Source organism: Leptonychotes weddellii, chromosome 2 (assembly GCF_054177405.1).
Source record: "Leptonychotes weddellii isolate Sample4059 chromosome 2, ASM5417740v2, whole genome shotgun sequence".
Classification (NCBI taxonomy): domain Eukaryota; kingdom Metazoa; phylum Chordata; class Mammalia; order Carnivora; family Phocidae; genus Leptonychotes; species Leptonychotes weddellii.
The window spans coordinates 82,009,015-82,029,396 of NC_138370.1; the positions used below are offsets into that span (position 1 = coordinate 82,009,015).

Sequence of the window (20,382 nt, forward strand, 5' to 3'; positions counted from 1 at the left end):
AGCAAGCGGAGGCGAGGAGCGAAAGCAGGGAAGTGTGGGGCGAGGTGGGCGGGGCGTCGCACGCGAGCGCGGCCTGCTAAAGAAGGGAGGAGGAGGGAGAGATCCAAGAATTCGTTACCCCGTCAACACCCAATGGAGAGCAGGCTTGACCCCGCCCCCTCTCCTCATGTTATTGGCTGGGAGGCCCCCAGATGGGCGGGGTTGGCCGTGGGGTTGGGGAGGGCAGGGGGCGGAGAGGAGGAGGAAGGCGCTGGCGGGCAGTGATGGCGGCGGGTGATGGGGACGTGAAGCTAGGCACCCTGGGGAGTGGCAGTGAGAGCAGCAGCGACGGCAGCAGCGAGAGCCCCAGCGGCGCGGGAGCGGCAACAGAAGGGGGCGGCTGGGCGGCAGCAGTGTTGGCGCTTTTGACGGGGGGCGGGGAAATGCTGCTGAACGTGGCGCTGGTGGCGCTGGTGCTGCTGGGGGCCTACCGGCTGTGGGTGCGCTGGGGGCGGCGGGGTCTGGGCGCCGGGGCCGGAGCGGGCGAGGAGAGTCCCGCTGCCTCTCTGCCTCGCATGAAGAAGCGGGACTTCAGCTTGGAGCAGCTGCGCCAGTACGACGGGTCCCGCACCCCGCGCATCCTGCTCGCGGTCAATGGGAAAGTCTTCGACGTGACCAAAGGCAGCAAGTTCTACGGCCCGGGTGAGGAGGAGTTGGAACGGGAGGGGGAGGACCTCCTGCAGCTCAGGTGCGACCCCCTTCTGATGGGGAGGCCCCTGGGCACTGGGTTAGTTTCCGAGCCTTCTCGACGTCTGGACCCCTGCGCCTTGGCTGCTGCACCTGGGACGGCCCGCCCCACACACACCCCCCGCCGCGGGCACCTCCAGCTTTCCCCCCCCGAAGTCCGGGTTTCAGTGTCGCCCCAGGAACCAGCTCTCAGCTTTCATCTTTCTACCATCCCGTTCCTCCACGAAGCTTTTTCTTGTGCAGAATTTTTCAAAATCCTTTCAGTTGTCGCCCGTGCTGGCCCACAACCAACCTTCCCTGAGCTTTCTGATTCCTGGAATGGGTGGGGGCAGGAGGGACCGGAGATATCTAAAGTAGGGACCCAAAGTTGTAGGCCAGGTAATTCACAGCTTTCCCTTCTTTACTCTATTTTGCCACTGATCTCCCTTTTCTCTACTATTCCCCATAAGGCCACCTTTAGGTACACGTCGTTCCAAGTCCCCACCGTTTAGCTTGTGAAGTCTGGGCATATAAGCAACACCTCAGACTCTTTTTTTAAACCAGTTTTAGGATGGAGATGCTTTCTAAGATTAACAATGTATGTAGGATGAGGACAGACCAGAATGTAGATCTTAATAAAGACTGGCGAGGATAGTCTCCCTGAGTTTTGGGGGTGGAGCTCAACTACCCAGCAGGCGGGCCTGTCTGGTTTCTTTCTTTTCCTTTTTTTTTTTTTTTTTTTGATAGTAGGAAGGCAAGTATTCAAATACACGTCAATAATGACTTACTGTGTTTTCACTGAGCAGAAGAAACTTAGAAGAGCTATAAATCCACACCCCAGTGCACCAGTTCTACAAGTTGAAGATTTTTAGAACTTTGCTTTCAGAGAACCGTGTGTGTAGGGTAGTTGGGTTAGAAACCCTTCCTTTACAATGTAGTTATAGCATACATTCCAGATTATGCCAATAAACTTCAGTTCAAACTCATGGAACCTGCTGGTATACAGTAAAATTGAGTAACGTTGTACATCTTGATTATGTAGTAACTAATTCTAAGCTTTAAAAAAGTGACTACAAAAAAAATAATAAAATTAGGGACCTAGAGTGACCTGGTGTTCGAAAGAGTACATCCAAGCCTTAAAGTCAAGGGGGTTGGCAAGTCTAGAAAAATTGGTTTTCTTCTTGATTTAATCTGTTGGTACATGAGATTTATTGGCACTTGCAAATATGTACCTCTGATTTCAGTGCTTGGTGGTTGGAATATATTTTAGAAGTGCTTTGGTTTGCTGTTAAGTGGAATAGAGATAAGTAATTGGAGATTTTATGTGTTGAACTATTTCTTAGTTGCTTGTATTTTTGTGTGTAGAACTATATTCAGTTTAAGCAAGTCTGAGATAATGCTTCTGGTTGTATAAATATGAAAAGCAGATGTCTACCTACTTAACTCCACTGAAACGGTTAATACTTTTTTTTGTTTAAAGTATATGGGACAAGAGAATAGGGAATAGGGCCAAAGTACAGTAATTAAATGGACAGACCAAATTAAATAGTTAATTATTTTTAAATCAAGGATTTACACAGTATTTTGTACCTGAAGTTTTTTCCTCATTGATATTAAAATGTATGTGCAGGAATTAAAAATTGTGTACAGGCTTAGATTTTTAATATAGCACTTACCCAACTAAAAGATCTGCTTTTGTAGCCCCTATCTAAACTGATGATGAAACAAACAAAAGTATTAGTGCAAAGAAGCATATTAGTCCTCACACATTATGCTTTGCCACTATCTGGGAATAGCTAGGAAAGGCTGTTTTAGACACAGTTTAGCAGCCTCCAGTGGCAAATGTTCTGCAACAGAAATTAAAAATTAAGATGAGAGTCATAGATGTGATGTAGATAGCCTTCATGTGGCTTGGGCATTGAGGGGGCTCCTCAGATAACAAGGGAGAAGTCAGTTTTATTTATTTTTCTTTTTTGGGGGAGAAGTCAGTTTTAGGTTGGCTACCACCAATTCCCAGGTCCTGATGAACAGCCTAGGGGTAATTAGTTATTTTCTAAGTATTTATTGATCAACCTAGTACAGATGTTTGGAATGTTATGTTATGGAAAGGAACTTGAAAGTGGCCAGATCATCTATGGGCTTGGAATATGTTGATATTTCACATTAATAGGAGATGTAACACTTTTTCCAAAAGTCTTAAAGCCAAATTTCTGACTATGAAACAGATATAAGTTCAGTTTGGGTTTTAATTTTTATTTTCATCCTCAAGTCAGTTGAGCACTTTGTAACAGAATAATTCAGAAGCAGTGATCTTAGCCTGACAATCTTAGTAGCTTGAAAGAATGAGGTAAGAAGCCAGAAAACCTCGTTTCTATGCCTAGCCAATATCTACTCCCATTTCACAGTATTGGTCTTGGAGTTAAAAGTTTTTTTGTGAGGTTTTTTTCCTATGTCGAAGATGCTGTTTTCTTAGTCATTTTTAAAGTTCAAGTTCTTAAAAAATTAAATATTGACAATTTAGTGGAGTAAACACATGTTGGCAAACAGTTGGCATTAACTACATTTGCCATCATTAAATTTAGTAACACTTCAGGCACTTGGCCAGCATGTGAGGAAAGTGGTCATATAAGAAACAATGAATATGGGAGGAGAAAGGAAATACTAAGATTTGTTAAGCACCTACTACATCAGATCCATTAATTTGTCATCTCCACAATGCCTCAGTGAGGTTAGTAAGTATTTCTGTCCTCCGATGGGAAGTCTGAGGTGTAGGTATTTTGGGTAAATTGGCTTGGGTCATACAGACATGGCGTTCAAATCCAGATATATTTAACCACAAAGCCTATCTGTACTTCAGGTAAACTGCGTTCTGGGATAAACTTCTGGAGAATCTTACTGTTGTTTTTATATCCTCTTCTGGTTCCCATAAGGATTTAAAGCCTCAGACACGCTTTCATGGCCGTATGTTCTGCTGTCCAGTATGGTAGCCATAAACCGTATGTGGCTTTTTAATTTTAAGTTAATTAAAATTAAATATAGTTAAAATTGAGTCCCTCCATCACACTAGCCACATTTCCACTACGCAGTAGCTACATGGCTACCATGTTAGTGCACTTTATAGAGTAGTTCCATCTTCCCAAAGAGTTCTATTCAACAGCGTTGATTCTATAGGTCAAGGGAGGAGGAGGAGGAAACTCCGTTTATTGAGCTTATTATCTCATTTCATTTTCAAACAGCCCTAGGAGGTAAGTAATGTTCCCACTTTACAAATGTGGAAACTGAAACTCAGGGAGGTTTTGTTCAAAATCACATACTCAGTGGCAAAACTAGAAATCAAACACAGTCTAACTGGCTTTACAGGCCATCCCTTCCCATTGTAGCACTACAAAATATACTTTCATATGTTTCTAGCGTCATAACAGAGTAGGAAGACTGGAACAGATAGTATAATTTTAAGTAACTTGATTTAATATTACTACAATGAAATTCTACCAAAATAGTGTTTTTATTCTTTAGAATGGCAAGAAATTATACAGTTGACCTTTCTAATAGTTTATCCTGCATTTCTGAAATTTAAATCTGTTGCTTCCCCCTTATTCCATGTAGCATATTCTTTGACACAGACCGAAGCAGTATTTTCTCCAACTTACCTTTTGAATTCTACTGGAAAAGAAAAAGTCATATATAAAAGAGGTACCCCATGAGATGCCTAATATCTAGGAGAATGGGGAAAGGAGCACATGTAGCTTTCAAGTGTTTTTCCTCCTTTTTATAACTTTATCTTCGCGATGTTAACTTTTATTTATAGTTTGCAAAATTACAGTTGAAGCAAGAGTTGCAGCATATAGACTAGGCCCAACCTGACCTCTTCCTTCATGGATATCCTATTGACACTACTCAGCTCTCATTCCAGCTACTTGCTTCGAGGCCAACTGGGTCTGTTTGGGTTAATGGCCATACACACCCATTACCTTTCAGTAAAATAAAAGGATCAGCTGAGTTTTCTGATGAGTTTTGATACTCTGCTCAAATTTATACTAGTTATTTCTATAATACCTGCTCTGAATTCAGCATCATTCCATTGTTTTTAATCTTTGAGGGAATTGTATTTGTGTTAAATGCTAATGCTAAGTATTAAAGAATAGCTGAAAGCATATATGAAACCAGACTATGTTATTCATGCTGGAAGAAAATAGATTTAGTAACATCTGGAGTTAGCTATTCAAATTCTTTTAATAATTCTTTCAATAAGGGGCGCCTGGGTGGCTCAGTTGGTTAAGCGACTGCCTTCGGCTCAGGTCATGATCCTGGAGTCCCAGGATCGAGTCCCGCATCAGGCTCCCTGCTCAGCAGGGAGTCTGCTTCTCCCTCTGACCCTCCCCCCTCTTGTGCTCTCTCTCTTTCATTCTCTCTCTCAAATAAATAAATAAAATCTTAAAAAAATAATAATAATAATTCTTTCAATAATATATGACCAAGATCTCTCCTCCCCTCTGTACCCATGTTAGACGTGACTAAATAACTGCTGTACCCTTAGAACCTGCATCCTGTCTCAAGATCACTAATATAGGACTTCATCTCCATTTTAAATACTGAGAAGGAGTTCTCTGGATTTCATTACACTGTTGCTTAAATAAGATGCTGTGAAAAATGAGTTAACTGAGTTTTCAAAACAGATAGGTTCCTACCTGTGTAGAGTTTATAGTACATTTGGGAAAACAGACAATAAATAAGCATTCAGCATATAATTATAATTTGTAATTAAATATTCAATGAAAGAAATAGGATATGTAATAGAGGGTAACAAAGGACTTTAGAATAGATGGTTAAGAAAGGTGCTTTATTTATATTAGTTTATCAAGAAAAGGGGGTTGATATTTAAGCAAAAACCTAAAGGAGTCAGCCATACAAAGATTGGGTGTGAGAATGTTCTGATGCCATCTAGCACTAGATCTAGAACTGATCATATTGTGTTAATCATCAGAGAAAGAAACATCCTTAACCTTTACTGATTTTGAGATTTGACTTCAGCCTTTGTTTGGTTAGTATTACCTCAGTGATTCTTTTTCCACTGATCTGTGGTATGTTTTATTATCCTTTTATAATATAGCTAGATTTTTTTAATTAAATCTAGTATCAATACTTTTTTTTTTTTTAAGATTTTATTTATTTATTTGAGAGGGAGAATGAAGGGGAGGGGTGGTGGGGCAGAGAGGGAGAAGCAGACTCCCCGCTGAGCAGGGAGCTGGACTCAGACTCAGGGCTCCATCCCAGGGCCCTGGGATCATGACCCAAACGGAAGGCAAAGGCAGGCGCTTAACTGACTGAGCCACCCAGGTGCCCCTCAACACTGTCTTTTAACAGCTTAATCAGTTTATATGTTTTCACGTAACTAATATATTTAGATATATTTCTACCTTCTTATTTAGTAATTTATCTTTGTCATATTTTGCTTCTTTTTTCTACCTTTTTTCCTTCTCAGATTAATTTTTTTTTAATTCTTGCACTTTTTCTCCCTACTTATTTGGATATATTCTATTTGGATATACTTATTTGGATATATTCTATTAACATTCTTTTAGTGATATCCTTAAAGTTTTTGCTATAGAAGACACTATTCTTCTGAAGAATATAGGAATGTTAGCCAACCTATCTGTGTGAATTAGAAAAACTCTCTTTAAGACACTTTACTGTCATTTGAGAGAATATTTCTTAATAAATATACAAAACTACCATGTACACAAATGTGGATGGTGTCCCTTGGGTTGTGTAGTATACAGCCATATGTTGTGGCCCTGGTTTAGAAAGCCTTTAATCCTTCCTCCACCCTTATTTTCTATGGTATTACTATTAGACTTGTAGTTCTACTGTATTTTTTCAAATTCCTCCCCCAAATTGATTAAAGTATTACCTTTTTTTATTGTCACCCTCATTTAAATTTACCAACATAGTTACCATTGTCTTTATTCACTGTCATTTCTTGCATCTCATTCCTTTGCTCAAGGTTCAGCTCTTATTTTAGTAAGGTATGTCCTGTAGTTTTTTCACTGACACAAAAAAAATTCTGTCTCTATATGCCCTTATGCAGGAATAATAGTATAGGTTTTGGATATAAAATTGTAGGCTGATTGTTTTACCTTTAGATCTTCAGTAGTATTATGCCACTGTCTTCTACTTCTCTTCAAGTCTGCTTTTGGTTTATTTTCATTCCTTTGATTAATCTGTTTTTCCCTTTGTCTAGAGTTTTGCTCTTTTACTAGGATTTGCCGAGGTGGGGATTTGATTTTTTTTAACATGTGCCAGACTCTACTAAAATTTGAGGATGTGTGTCATCCATTTATTTTAGAAAATTTGAACCCATTACCTCTTCAATTATTGCCTCCCCCGTTGTCTTCTAATAGATACACATTAGCTTTTCATTCTATCCTTCATGTCTCTTAATCTTTCCTTAATGTTCCATCTCTTAATTACTTAAAAATTTTAAGCAAACATACTATAGTTCTTTAATCTGCTTGTATTATTCTGGGGATGCCAGTTCTCATCTGTTATATATGCTCACTTCATGGTGGTTTGTTTCTTCATGTAGTTTATAATTTTTACTACAAAAACACATCTTCAGCAATTACAGTCTTTTTGTTTCTGGGGGATTTTTTTTCTGTGCTGTTCCTTAAGCCCTGGGTTTTAGAAGTCTTCCTGTAGAGTAGCTTAGATTTATTTCTAAATAGGGCCTCATGGAAGTTTTTTTAAAAAAACTATATTTTTATTAGATAATACATATTCAGAATAGAATATTTTAAAGCATATATTGTGAAAAGTAACCCAGTGACGATGTTCCCCTTCCTAGAAGTGAGGAACCAATCTGAGTATTGTTCCAGAGCTATTATCTGTAAGTATGACCATGTGGATATGTACTCCCTGTGTACTCCCTCCACAGACACACACATACACACACACACACACACACATTTATTGTTGCATATTATACAAGCCTTTACTATCTGGAGAGCCTTTCATCTCAGCATAAAAAGAGTCATCTTATTCTTTTGAATATATGCATATTCTGTTACATGAATATATCATAATTTAACAGTCCACTATTAAGAAACATTTGTTTCCAATCTCTTATTAATACTTAGTGCTGCTGTAAATATTCATGTACATGTCCTTTTACACATGTGAGTAAACTTATAAATTCCCAGAAGTAAAATCACGGACTCTTAGGGTATGGGACATTTTTTAATTTGGGTACTTATTTTTGAATTGCCCTCCAGAGAAATTGGAGCAATTTACACTTCATGAAAATGCCTATTTCTCACCCCTTTGCCAAAAATGTGATATTAAACTTCTTGGTCTTTGTCAGTCTGAGAATTTAAAATGGTATCTCAATATTGTTTTAATTTAACAATATTTCTCTTTTTTAGTGAGGTTGGACACCTTCTGAATTTTGAGCCATTTATGTTTCCTTTCCTACAAATTATCTGTTCATATATATATATATTTTTTTTTTTTTTTAAGATTTTATTTATTTATTTGACAGAAAGAACAGGAACAGAAGCAGGGGGAATGGGGGAGGGAGAAGCAGGCTTCCTGCCAAGCAGGGAGCCCGATGCGGGGCTCCATCCCAGGACCCCAGGATCATGACCTGAGCCGAAGGCAGACACTTAACGACTGAGCCACCCAGGCGCCCCTGTTCATACATTCATTGCCACAGTTTTTCAATCATGGTATTGGTCTTAGAGATTTTAGGTGTTCTTCAAAAAGTGAATCAACCTTAGCTTCAAACATTTTTCCTAGTTTGTCTTTTTACTTTATTTATGGTGTTTTTGTAAACCACACAGAAATTTTTGGTTTTATGTATTCAAATTTATCTTCTTTTTATGGCTGCTGAGTTTTCTATCATAAGTTACTTAAAGGTTTTTTGCACTAAAAAGATTATTTTTTTTTTTATTTTTTATTTTTTTTTAAAGATTTTACCCATTTATTTGAGAGAGAGAGACAGAGAGCATGAGAGGGAGGAGGGTCAGAGGGAGAAGCAGACTCCTTGCCGAGCAGGGAGCCCGATGCGGGACTCGATCCCGGGACTCCAGGATCATGACCCGAGCTGAAGGCAGTCGCTCAACCAACTGAGCCACCCAGGCGCCCCAAAAGATTATTTTTTTTAAATACATAGTTTTTGGAGCGCCTGGGTGGCTCAGTCATTAAGCGTCTGCCTTCGGCTCAGGTCATGATCCCAGGGTCCTGGGATCGAGCCCCGCATCAGGTTCCCTGCTCCGCGGGAGGCCTGCTTCTCCCTCTCCCACTCCCCCTGCTTGTGTTCCCTCTCTCGCTGTGTCTCTCTCTGTCAAATAAATAAATAAAATCTTTTAAAAAAATATGTAGTTTTTTTTAAATACTTTTATGGTTTGGGTTTTTTAGTTCCATTTGGAATTTATTTTAAGATGTGAAATAAGGATTTTTACAGAAAATTATTTAATTACCCCAACTATTTATAGAATAATTTTTCCCCCAACACTTGCAGTATTACTTTTATTGTTCTCTAAATTCCAATAGATATTTAAGTCCATGCTATTTCTTTTTTTTTATCACATTAACATTCATGGTTTATTAATCCTCTCATGAAAAATCTGCACAACCACCACAGATAAAGCCACTGCCGCATCTTTACTCCTTCTCTTGTCCAATCTCCAGCTCGCATTTTGCCAGCACCAACATTGGCTTTTGCAGTCCCCCTGACTTTCTTCATTCTGTTCTTGCCTTCCTTTCGCTGTTTTCTTTTTCTTCTCATATCAGCCATGTCTTGCCAGTCTGTGTTTGGGTTCATTTTGTTGTTGTTGTTGCATAATCCAAGGAATCATAAATCATGCCAAAGCCAGTTGTCTTGCCACCACCAAGATGGGTTCCGAACCCAAATACAAATATGACATCTGGTGTGGTCTTGTACATTTTGGCTATTTTTTCCCGAATACTGTTGCCTTTCTGGGGTGAAGGACATCAATGACCATCTGTTTCCACCAAAGTAGTCGGTTGGTCATGAACTTCCTGGTCTAGATAGTTACTGTGTTGTTCATGATGGTGGCCAAGCTTCAAGCAGCTGGGGAGGAAAAGAGCAAGTCCATGCTATTTCTTCACCTTAGAATTCTCATTCTCTGGTGGCTGCGTAAACTCAGTCCCCACTCCCACATCTGGCACAGGCCTGGGATTTTAATTTTTCAGTCTTCCTGGTCCCCACCCTAGCCATAAGCCTTGGGGCCAAGGCCACTGAGCTGAACCCACAGTATTGCTGACAGCTTTCTAGTTTGAATTTCAGAAACAAGATTGAGCTGGGGAAAGTATTTTACCTGCCTAAAGTTAGGGCCAAACTAGATAGATACTTGCCCCATTTTATACCAATGCCTCTAAGATTTGCCCATTGTTAAATGTTGGTTGAAGCCTCTAGAACCCAGGTATCTTGGCTTCTTGAGGAGTATTCTTTCATTTTGACCACACTACCTTCTCTCTAAAAGTCTTGGGACTTCCTAAATCTAAATATAAAAAAAATAATATTTATTACTTGGATTTTTTTAATCACTTTTACATTATTGCTTCATTTATTCCAAGGCCCATTGTGATCTTATTTGGAATAAATTACTCAAATACCAAGTATAATTAGGTTTTTTTTAAGTTGTTTTAATAATCACAAAAGACTATTGTCAAAACAGGCCAGAAAACTAGGGTGTTTATGAACTTTAATGGATTATAGTTTGTCCCTGAGAACTATGGTTTTTATACCATGGAAATAACTGAACTATTCATTCTGGAATTTTCTCCTCTTCATAAATACTAATGTAGCTACACAGTCATCCTAATAATCACAGAATTATCTGTGAACATATTTTAGATATTTTATTTCCTCCTGGAATTTTCTGTTCATTAAATTACTCTTTAAAACATTTTCTTACAGTGACCATATGTTTTTGCCTTTTCAAAAATATGTTACCCCAGGAGCGCCTGAGTGGCTCAGTCGTTAAGTGTCTTCAGCTCAGGTCATGATCCCAGGGTCCTGGGATGGAGCCCCGCATCGGGCTCCCTGCTCTGCGGGAGGCCTGCCTCTCCCTCTCCCACTCTCCTTGCTTGTGTTCCCTCTCTCGCTATCTCTCTCTGTCAAATAAATAAATAAAATCTTTAAAAAAAAATGTTACCCCATTCTACCTGATTTTATTAAAGTAAGCAGTTTCAGGATACACTAACTAGTAGATTTATTGAATTTTGAACTTTAAAAATCTGTGCCACAGGTTGTATTTAACTCTCAGAGTATTAATGAAATCTGAATTCTAGTATAATGTCATTTTGATATATTTAATATTTTTGAAAGATTTACTTTGGGGTGCCTTGGTGGCTCAGTCGGTTAAGCATCTGCCTTCCGCCTAGGTCATGATCCCAGGGACCTGGGATTAAGCCTGCATTGGGCTCCCTGCTCAGCGGGGAGTCTGCCTCTCCTTGTCCCTCTGCCCTCCTTCCCACCACTCCCACTCATGCGCTCCCTCAAATAAATAAATAAAATCTTCTTTTAAAAAAAGATTTGTTAAAATGATGTCTTAGAACATTTGTTATATAAGTATATTTAAGAGAAACTGCTTTGGTTGAATAATTGCTGTTCATTTTTGTAGCAAGAATTTTATTGAAGTTGTAAATCCACTTTTATATCAGCATTATGTTATAGTCTTTGATAAAGCAACAGAATATAATTCCCTTAGCTATTACTGAAATGTTAATGTCTAAATGAGCCTTAATAGTCAAAATAACAGTTTATATAAGACTTAGTACCATTTAAAATTTGCTTTCCTTGGGTAGTTCTGTTATTTTAGTATTATGGATGGGCAAGTACGGTTATCAAAATACTGGAATCCATAACATTTATGTTTGTTGTATAAGGGGGTAGTGGAATGGGGAGGTATTACTGGCTTCTCAGATAACGCTTCTGGTTGAATTATGAATGCAGAGAAATGTACTTTATGTAGACCTCAGATCCTCCTTTCTCTGAGCACATCTGTCCAGTTCCGATTCTAGTTGTTAATGTTCTTTATGGTCTTATTGGAAAAAGTAAAGAAAACTGTTCCAAAAAGACCTTTTCAGAAGTTAAATGCTTCCTGAGGGAAATCCTAAAATGTGGAGAAGACAGCTTAATATAGTTTAGAGGGTGGGGCAGTACATTAATCACTGAATCATTATTTTCTATTCAAGAGTTAATAAAACATCATTTTGCCTAGAATGGGGATGGTTGTTGACTCTAGTTCACTCTGAGTAAATCGGCCATCTAAAACCAAAAAAAGAACATGTTCTATGAAGTTTCGTTTTTACATTTATTCAGTGTTGAGGTCTCCTTAGAGAAATTGGCAGAGAATTTTATTAGAGAATGCATTGGTACATAATTAATATACTCAAAGATGGAGGATTTTCTGGTTGCTGTTTTTTATAATGATCATCTTTTCTTCTCTCCTTTTTACCATTGAGATGTGTTTAATGATTTATACTCTGAAGTACACTGAAGTAGATTGACTTTTGCAGACCAGGGAGGTAAATACTATAACAAAATGATAAGAAAAGCTGTCGGTGTATACAGCTTTTTTGTTAATTCTCTTTCATTTTGATTTAACAGGTATTCCAAAGTGTCTATTCCCTGAAATTTTGTAATTAATGAAATGCTCCAATTTTCAGGGTTGTCATTCCATCTTTGGGTTTGTGGATCATCTGTTTTCTCAAGTGTATTGTGTTTGGGGTAGAAAAGTAGAGATAGTACTTCCCAAGTCTGGTGGTCATATTAGGCAAGTTACTGAATGTCTCTGCTCCTTTTCACCTGCCCGGTGGATAAAAATTGTTCCTTCCCCTTTGCAAGACTGTGAGAAAGGAAAGTCACATGCTAGAAAGTTCTTTAAAAGGTTGAAAACTATCGTTTTACACTGGTAGGTTTTTATAGCCCTGATCAATTTTATTTTTTCTTTTGTGTGTATGACTCATCGCTGTTTTAAGTTTGTCAGCATTGCTTTGTTTTGAGGGAAAAAAAAAATCATAGTAGTTCTGTTTATCTAATTTATCTATCTGTTTATCTATTTATGGCCTCCATCTGGGGAAAAACAGCTATTGGCACAAAGCATGTGGAGTTATGCAAAAGAAAAAAAAAAAACACAACTACTTTTCTTTTCCCTACAGACTGTTCTTGCTTAATTTTCAAAGTTAATATTTCTCTAAAATAATTCCAATTTAAGGAACAATATTGAATTTTTTTCTTAAATGCTTAATACCCTTTGCAAGGTGAATTGATATAATGGGCAATAGTTTGAAGGTTATAAATGTTGGCCAATTGTAAATAGTGTCCCAGTTTCTTATATAGAAGACAAATTTAAAAGTTTAAAATGGTAGCCTAAGTGTATACTAATAGGAAAATGATTAAATTTTAGGTATATTCATTCAGTAAGAAAATATATAACCATTAATGGTAATTGTGAATGTCACCTAATATTAAGGAGCAATATGGAAAATACTTGGGATAAAAAAGTACTTTACTGGGAAGAATTACCTTTATTTTCATGTTAATGTAAGTTGTACCTAGTAATACCTAGTAATGCTACTTTTTAAATTTATCGCAAATGCCGCTTCTGGTTCCATGCCTTAAACTTTGCAGACAATGGCTTTCTTAGACCCGATGAACTTTATGGTGCACTGCTTTCTGTAACTCAAATTAATGTTCATAAATGTTTAGATTATTGTCCATTTAAGTAGATTTTGAAGTTTCCTAAATGTTTTCAAATATGAATATGAGTATAATCATTACTCATTTAAAAATTAACGAATTTCTAGGTTTTTTTCTTGTTTATTTCTCCTTAGAAAGTATTTTATTTTGTTAACTGGACAATAAGCTCTCTTACCACTCCGTTGCTCATAATAGTAATTCTGGTTTTAAAATTATTTTCTCTAAATTACCTTGGTCATATACAGAAAACTGTAGCCTCAGGAAAAAAATGTTTTTATTTTGTAAAATTAGGTATTTTGGAAATCTTTTTTTAAGTAATCTTTACACCCAACATGGGGCTCGAACTCATGACCCTGAGATCAAGAGTTGCATGCTCTTCTGACTGAGCCAGCCAGACACCACTTAATTTTTAAACCAACATTTTAAACAGAAAAACTTTATGATCTGCTCTGCGGCCTAACGTGAAGACAGAAGTAACTCTCAAAAGATTTTTATTATAAAAATAATTTTTTAACAAATATACAACCAAAATCAGAAACAGACCCATAAATACAGAGAACAAACTGATGGTTGCCAGAGGGGAGACGGTTGAGGGGATTGCCAAAATATGTGAAGGGCAGTGGGAGATACAGGCTTCCAGTCATGGAATGAATTAATCGTAGGGGTGAAAGGTACAGCACAGGGAATATAGTCAATGGTATTGTAACAGTGCTGTATGGTAACATATGGTAGCTACACTTGCGGTGAGCATAGCATAATGTATAGAGTTGTCAAATCACTATGTTGTACACCTGAAACTAATATATAACATTATGTGTCAACTCTACTTCAATTAATAATAATAAAGGAAAGTAGTAGTAGTAATAACAATAATAATTTTCTAACTGGCCAGACTTTACCAGTTATATGAGGTAAAATTTTTTCTTCCATTCCCCAGAAAAGATTGCCACTGTTCAGTGTGTGGTCTGTATTCTTTCTGGTGTTTTTCACAGATACACAAACACATGTATGTGTATTTTTTTAATTCAAAGCAAATCATACGCTATATATACATACTCTTCTGAATTGCTCTTTTCAGTTACTCTATTATGAACTTCTGTCTGTGTATACATATGGAGATACTTCATTCTTGTTGATAGTTATGTACTATTATTACATTAAATTAATGTACTATAATTTAACCAGTTTCTTGATAGGGAAAATTAGGTTGTCTCAGTTTTGTTTATTACATGTTTTAAAGAACTGAAGTGTCTTTTTTATCATGTATTTGGGTGGAGATTTTGCTTACCATAGTGAATCTGTTTAAAGGATCAAAATCGAGAGTTACTCCTTATTTGAAATTGCAGCTAATATTTTGGAAGAAATTTACTATGTTTCTATTTTATGCCAGGCATGTGCTAGGCATTGAGTACTGACCTGAGCGTGACAACTGCTGCTCTCAAGCACAGACTTTGGGAATGGCTCATTCCTGTCAGCATAAAAATCATGCCATTCCTCCCTAGGGAGGGTGGTTCCTAATTCCTTGGACAAAAAGCTAATCATTTTGTGTCACTCAGAACTGTTGGGGTGCCTGGGTGGCTCAGTTGGCTAAGCGTCCAATTCTTGATTTCGGCTCAGGTCATGATCTCAGGGTCGTGAGATCAAGCCCTACATCGGGCTCAGCACTGAGTTTAGAACCTGCTTAGGATTCCCTGCCCCCTCCCCCACCACTCCTCACACTCTACTCTCCCCCAAAATAAAAATAATAAGAACTTAAAAAATAAAAACTGTTCCTTATAGCCACATCTCCTGTTTCGCAAGAGCTATGACAAATGAAAACCATTTTTTAATGACTTTTCATAGTTTATATAGGTAACTGTGAGTATATTCTGGTAGTCAGGTGATACTTATTTTGAAAATGGGTCATATTTCTGATAAAACCAATCATTCAGCAAAGACCTGTTGAGGATGTGCATGTGCTGTGCGTTGAACTAGTCACTGGGGGTACAAAGATGATACAGTCTCTGCTTTCATACGACCTACTTTGAAAAAGAGAAAGAAAAATATTTTAGATCCACAGTTGACTTGAGTCTTTAACAAATGCTTATCTAGTGGATGTTCTGTTGATTATTTTTAGATGCCACAATTAATTAACAGTAATCAGTGAAGCATTATCTCCCCTCAAACAAACCAGCTTCCAAACCTAACTGCTTAAGTTTCCTCTTCTCCCTAATACGTTATAGTCTTCAACTTTGAATACAAGTTTTGAGGTATTTAAATTTCAGAGAAAAACTTTACTTTGTTCTACAGGCAGATTTCCAAGAAGTTTCTTCTCATTTTCCCATTTAGTATCTGTCATGTTTTAAAAATTAAGGCTGTGTACCAAATATGAGTCATTATGAGGTTTCTTTTATTTCACTTTTTCCTTTGAGGCATTCTAAAATAATGTTAAGGTAATGTCAATAATTTCTTCTTTTCCCCCCCAGCTGGTCCATATGGAATATTTGCTGGTAGGGATGCCTCCAGAGGACTGGCGACATTTTGCCTAGATAAAGATGCACTTAAAGATGAATATGATGATCTCTCAGACTTGAATGCTGTACAAATGGAGAGTGTCCGAGAATGGGAAATGCAGTTTAAAGGTACCTTCATTTTGTCGGGTTCTTCGGAAATATTAAATTTATGGCCAAAGAAAGTGTATACTATGTCACATTCCTTAAGAGCCTAAGGATATCTCTTTTCATCACCATCATTATTTGATGATAAAAAAGCTAAGTATGAAAATGATTGCATATTATTATTATTTAAAAATTCATATTTAAAAGTTGTCTTGTTACAACCTATAAGTCTAACAAAAACTGTGGCACCTTTAGTCTTATAAGGCTTTTTAATTAAGATAGAGTATTTTTAAATATAGGCTTCTATTTAAAACTGAATTTATTTTGATATTGATACTATAATTTATTCCAAAATGATTTTATTGATCTTACTCTCAAACCATAAAGAAAAATATCTTTCCCCTTTATTATACCCTCGTGGCATCCGTTATTACCTCCTATGTGACAATCCAGATAGCTATTTATGTGACCTCTGCATCCCTTGGAAACACTTCTGGTTCTTCTGGCTTCTTGGCACTTGAACCGGTTCTACTGTAGGAAGCAGTCCTCCTATCTTATCCTCCTGGTTTGTCAGTTAATTCACTTAACCTAGGTTCAGATTCCTGACCAAGAAATAACTAAATATGGATCACCTTGGACACCACAGTGTTCTAAATTAATACCTGGTAACATGAAACAATATTAACAGAGATGTAAGAAGAGAGTTTGATAGGAGAAAGAATAATGGTATGACTGGAGCCACACACTGAGATCTCAAAGAACACAGGATAATAAGTAACAAATGACTTTGCTTTTCATTTGGTTTATTTTCCTGGAGAGTAGTACCCTATGTCACATTTTCTTCCCAAGAATATTTTCTGGGTTGGATCTCCTTATCATGAGCTCTAAGTGATTCTGATGAAATGTCCTTGGTTAAGAGCTGGTATATATGGAACACTCTCCTGCAAAGACAGTCCCCAAGCTTTGTAAATTCCTTAATCCCATTTTCTTTTGTTCAAGCCTTACATGAGTACAAAGACCAGCCACGGTGAACAATAGGAACAACTTAGCCTATTCTATATAATTTTAAAAGAGGCAAACACCTTCCCCACTGTATAATGGAATAGCGAAACGAATTTGATCACTACTGATTTTCTTTTGATGTATTTTTCAGAAAAATATGATTATGTAGGCAGACTCCTAAAACCAGGGGAAGAACCATCAGAATATACAGATGAAGAAGATACCAAGGATCACAATAAACAGGATTGAACTTTGTAAACAACCAAAGTCAGGGGCCTTCAGAACTGCAATTCTTATTACTCCCTTTCACAGAATGTCCAGCATCTTTGGGTTTGGTTCACCTGCTGCAAAAAACATTCAACAGATTGTATACAAGCTAAATGAGTCTCACTATGAAGATTTGAATACTAGACATTATTTATGCTGCCAAACTCATTTATTGCAGTTGTTTGTAATGTCTGGTGGGGCTTCATCATCCTGAAAAGGAGGAAACAGGGACTTTTTTAAAGAGCAAGAAAGTCACAAGGTTACTTTTTCCTTCCTTGCTTCCTCCCTCCCTCCTACCCTCCTTCCCTCCCTTCCTTCCTCTTTTTTTTTTTTTTTAAATCAAAGACAACCAGATATGTATTTGCTACATAAGTGTACAAATCTCAAAAACAGCAAGGGATTCATGTGCTGTGTTCTTGTTTTAGCTTTGAGGGAAGAGACTTGGGCAGGAGAAGTTGGGGGTGCACATCAATTTGAGTAGTTTAGGTTACTGAAACATTAAAATGTGAATTCCCAAACTTTTCTTTTTGGGTTTTGTCAGGGAAAAGAAAAATACCTTTATTTCTAAGAAATTAAGAGAAGGGATTTCAAGTGGATCTAAGTCAAAGCTAATTCCCCAATAGTAAGATCATTTGAAACTAGTTTTTATCCCTTCCCTTCCCCTATTGATCAAATCAATATTAATTGTGCCTTATTTCACTTATATAGACTTGAATTATTTTAGGGAAAGCCCCTATGTGAATTCAGAAGTCACTACAAGCAGCATTGAGACTGAAGTTGGGATATTCTCTTGACCGCAAAACCTTGAAGTCATTCTGTGTATATAGAATGTAAAAGGAATATTCAGTGTTACTGCCACATATGTTAATATACACAATCTTAATTAGCATTGTAATGGCCAAATGCATTCCCTCATGCTTTCTCTCTCTCTTTTAAAAAAAACTGAAAAACAAATCAACTCTGTCCCCCAACAGCTGCCTAATTTTAGGAGTCTGACCCTCACATCTCATTGGTGTGGGTGCATGGGGCCGTAGTATGGATGTTGTATGGATGTGTCTGAATGTGTGTGAGAGCGCCTTGGAAGGGACTCTGCAGATACTGTAAATACCAGTACCGTTTTAATAAAGCATGTACAATAAACCAAAATAAGCTTGAGTTGGACTTTATATACAAACTGTAAGCCAGTGCATTATGATATGGTAGTCAGGATTGTGCATTTGATTCAAGATAAGGAAAAATCTTGGAAATGAAAAGCAGGCACTGGTTAAACAAGTTGTACACATTGTACCACATTCACTGTAACTTTAGGAAGAAATTCCACTTTGTGGAACATTCTCAAGAGATCTGAGATTATTCAGGTAAGAATTGATATATAAAAATGTACATATTTTTACTTTATATTTTGATGCCAACTGATTATACTAGAAGTAATAGCACCAGATGGTAGTTACTGAACACAAAATAATAAAGGATATTCTACTGATAGGTACTGAATCCTTCTATTGTTCATTTGTAAAAGCCCTATATGTCGGTTACTTGATTTCATCACGACTACTTAGGTTCTTGGTTGGATACAAGTTACACCAAAAAAGATAATTTTATTAAACAAGTCACCAGTTAAAGAAAAGATTTATTCTGCTTTATGAGTATAATATATGCAGAAGCCATCAAAGAAAGGGGAAATGTAAACTGCAATAATAAGCTAAAGTATGTAAAATACTACATTCTATTATATTCGGTCTTGGAATGTTTTGTAGAAAATGATGAACATCAGCCAAATCTTTGCTGAAGACTGGTTGTAAAAACTGAGGAGTATTGGTAAATGCTTTGTGTGTTTTTATGTAAAATATTTTTTAAACAAATTTGTTAAAGTACATGTCCTCTGTAGTAAGCATATAAATATATATATATGAATCATTTGAGCCTAAAGTTCAGAAATAAATCTACACCTGTGAATAGAGAAACCCTAAATATCCATGCAGTAAAAATTATGCAGTCTGTTAAGAAAATTGAGTAATTTTGTGTTTTGGACTTGAAATAAACCGTGTTCTACAGACAATTCCTCAATTTTAGTTGAATGTTTCTCATTCTCAGGTAGTTTGCTGGGTAGTATTGGAGTAAGGAGATGGGAGCTGTGGTGGTATTTTTTGCTGCTGATTTCCCCTTAGCCTCAATTTCCCTAACTTTCCTGATGATTAGAACCACTGGAAATGCTTTAAATATAAATCCTTGGTCCCCAGTCCAAACCTACCACACACTGAGCCAGAACTGAAAGAGAATGGTTTTCAGACTCTTTATTTGTGAGAAGTGCCATGGTAATTCTTGTGGTCAGGCACATTTGAGAAACCACTGTAATCTTTTCAAGTATGTTGTCCATCTTTGTCATCCACTTGAAATGGAACTTACTCTTGGATAATTTTGGTCTAATTTCCTATATTTGGTTTCATATCATCCCCCAAACTTCCTCAGAGTTAAAGTATCAGGAGATTCCACATAAAAAATCTAATGTGATTTTTTTAAAGAATTTTATATTCAGATTTTTATCTTTTGATAACATCTCAAAGTTGGCATGTTTTTCAAATCTATACTGTGTGTACTAGTCAGTTTCTCTCCATTAGGAAATGGACCCATTCAGATACACATCAAGTTTTTAAAACCTTGACCATGATGTGAAGGCTTCTTAATATTCTCCTGACAGGGGGCACCTGGGTGGCTCAGTCGTTGGGCGTCTGCCTTCGGCTCGGGTCGTGATCCCAGGGTCCTGGGATCGAGCCCCACATCGGGTTACCTGCTCAGCTGGGAGCCTGCTTCTCCCTCTCCCACTCCCCCTGCTTGTGTTCCGTCTCTAGCTGTGTCTGTCAAGTAAATAAAATCTTAAAAAATATATATATATATATATTCTCCTGACAGTAATTCTACCTGCCTTTTTTTGAAATCTGTAGAATCCAACACTATACCTACCTCTACCTATAGTCGGGAAAGCTAGGACTGAAGAAAATTGTCTCTAGAAAACTTGATGAATCAGACTCCTTATCTGATTATTCCATTTACTTCTATTAGTAACTGAGAAGTGCAGCAAGTTGC

General features: G+C 37.3%; 1 protein-coding gene across 1 annotated transcript; it reads left to right on the forward strand.

The window, feature by feature from the left end:
* The first annotated feature begins 243 nt into the window (after window positions 1-243).
* PGRMC2 (progesterone receptor membrane component 2) lies at window positions 244-18,447 on the forward strand. The gene is made up of 3 exons (XM_081811915.1): window positions 244-681; window positions 15,898-16,053; window positions 17,183-18,447. The coding sequence occupies exons 1-3, from the start codon at window positions 264-266 to the stop codon at window positions 17,278-17,280; spliced, it is 672 nt and encodes a 223-aa protein (XP_081668041.1). The 5' UTR covers window positions 244-263; the 3' UTR covers window positions 17,281-18,447.
* The last annotated feature ends 1,935 nt before the right edge of the window (window positions 18,448-20,382 follow it).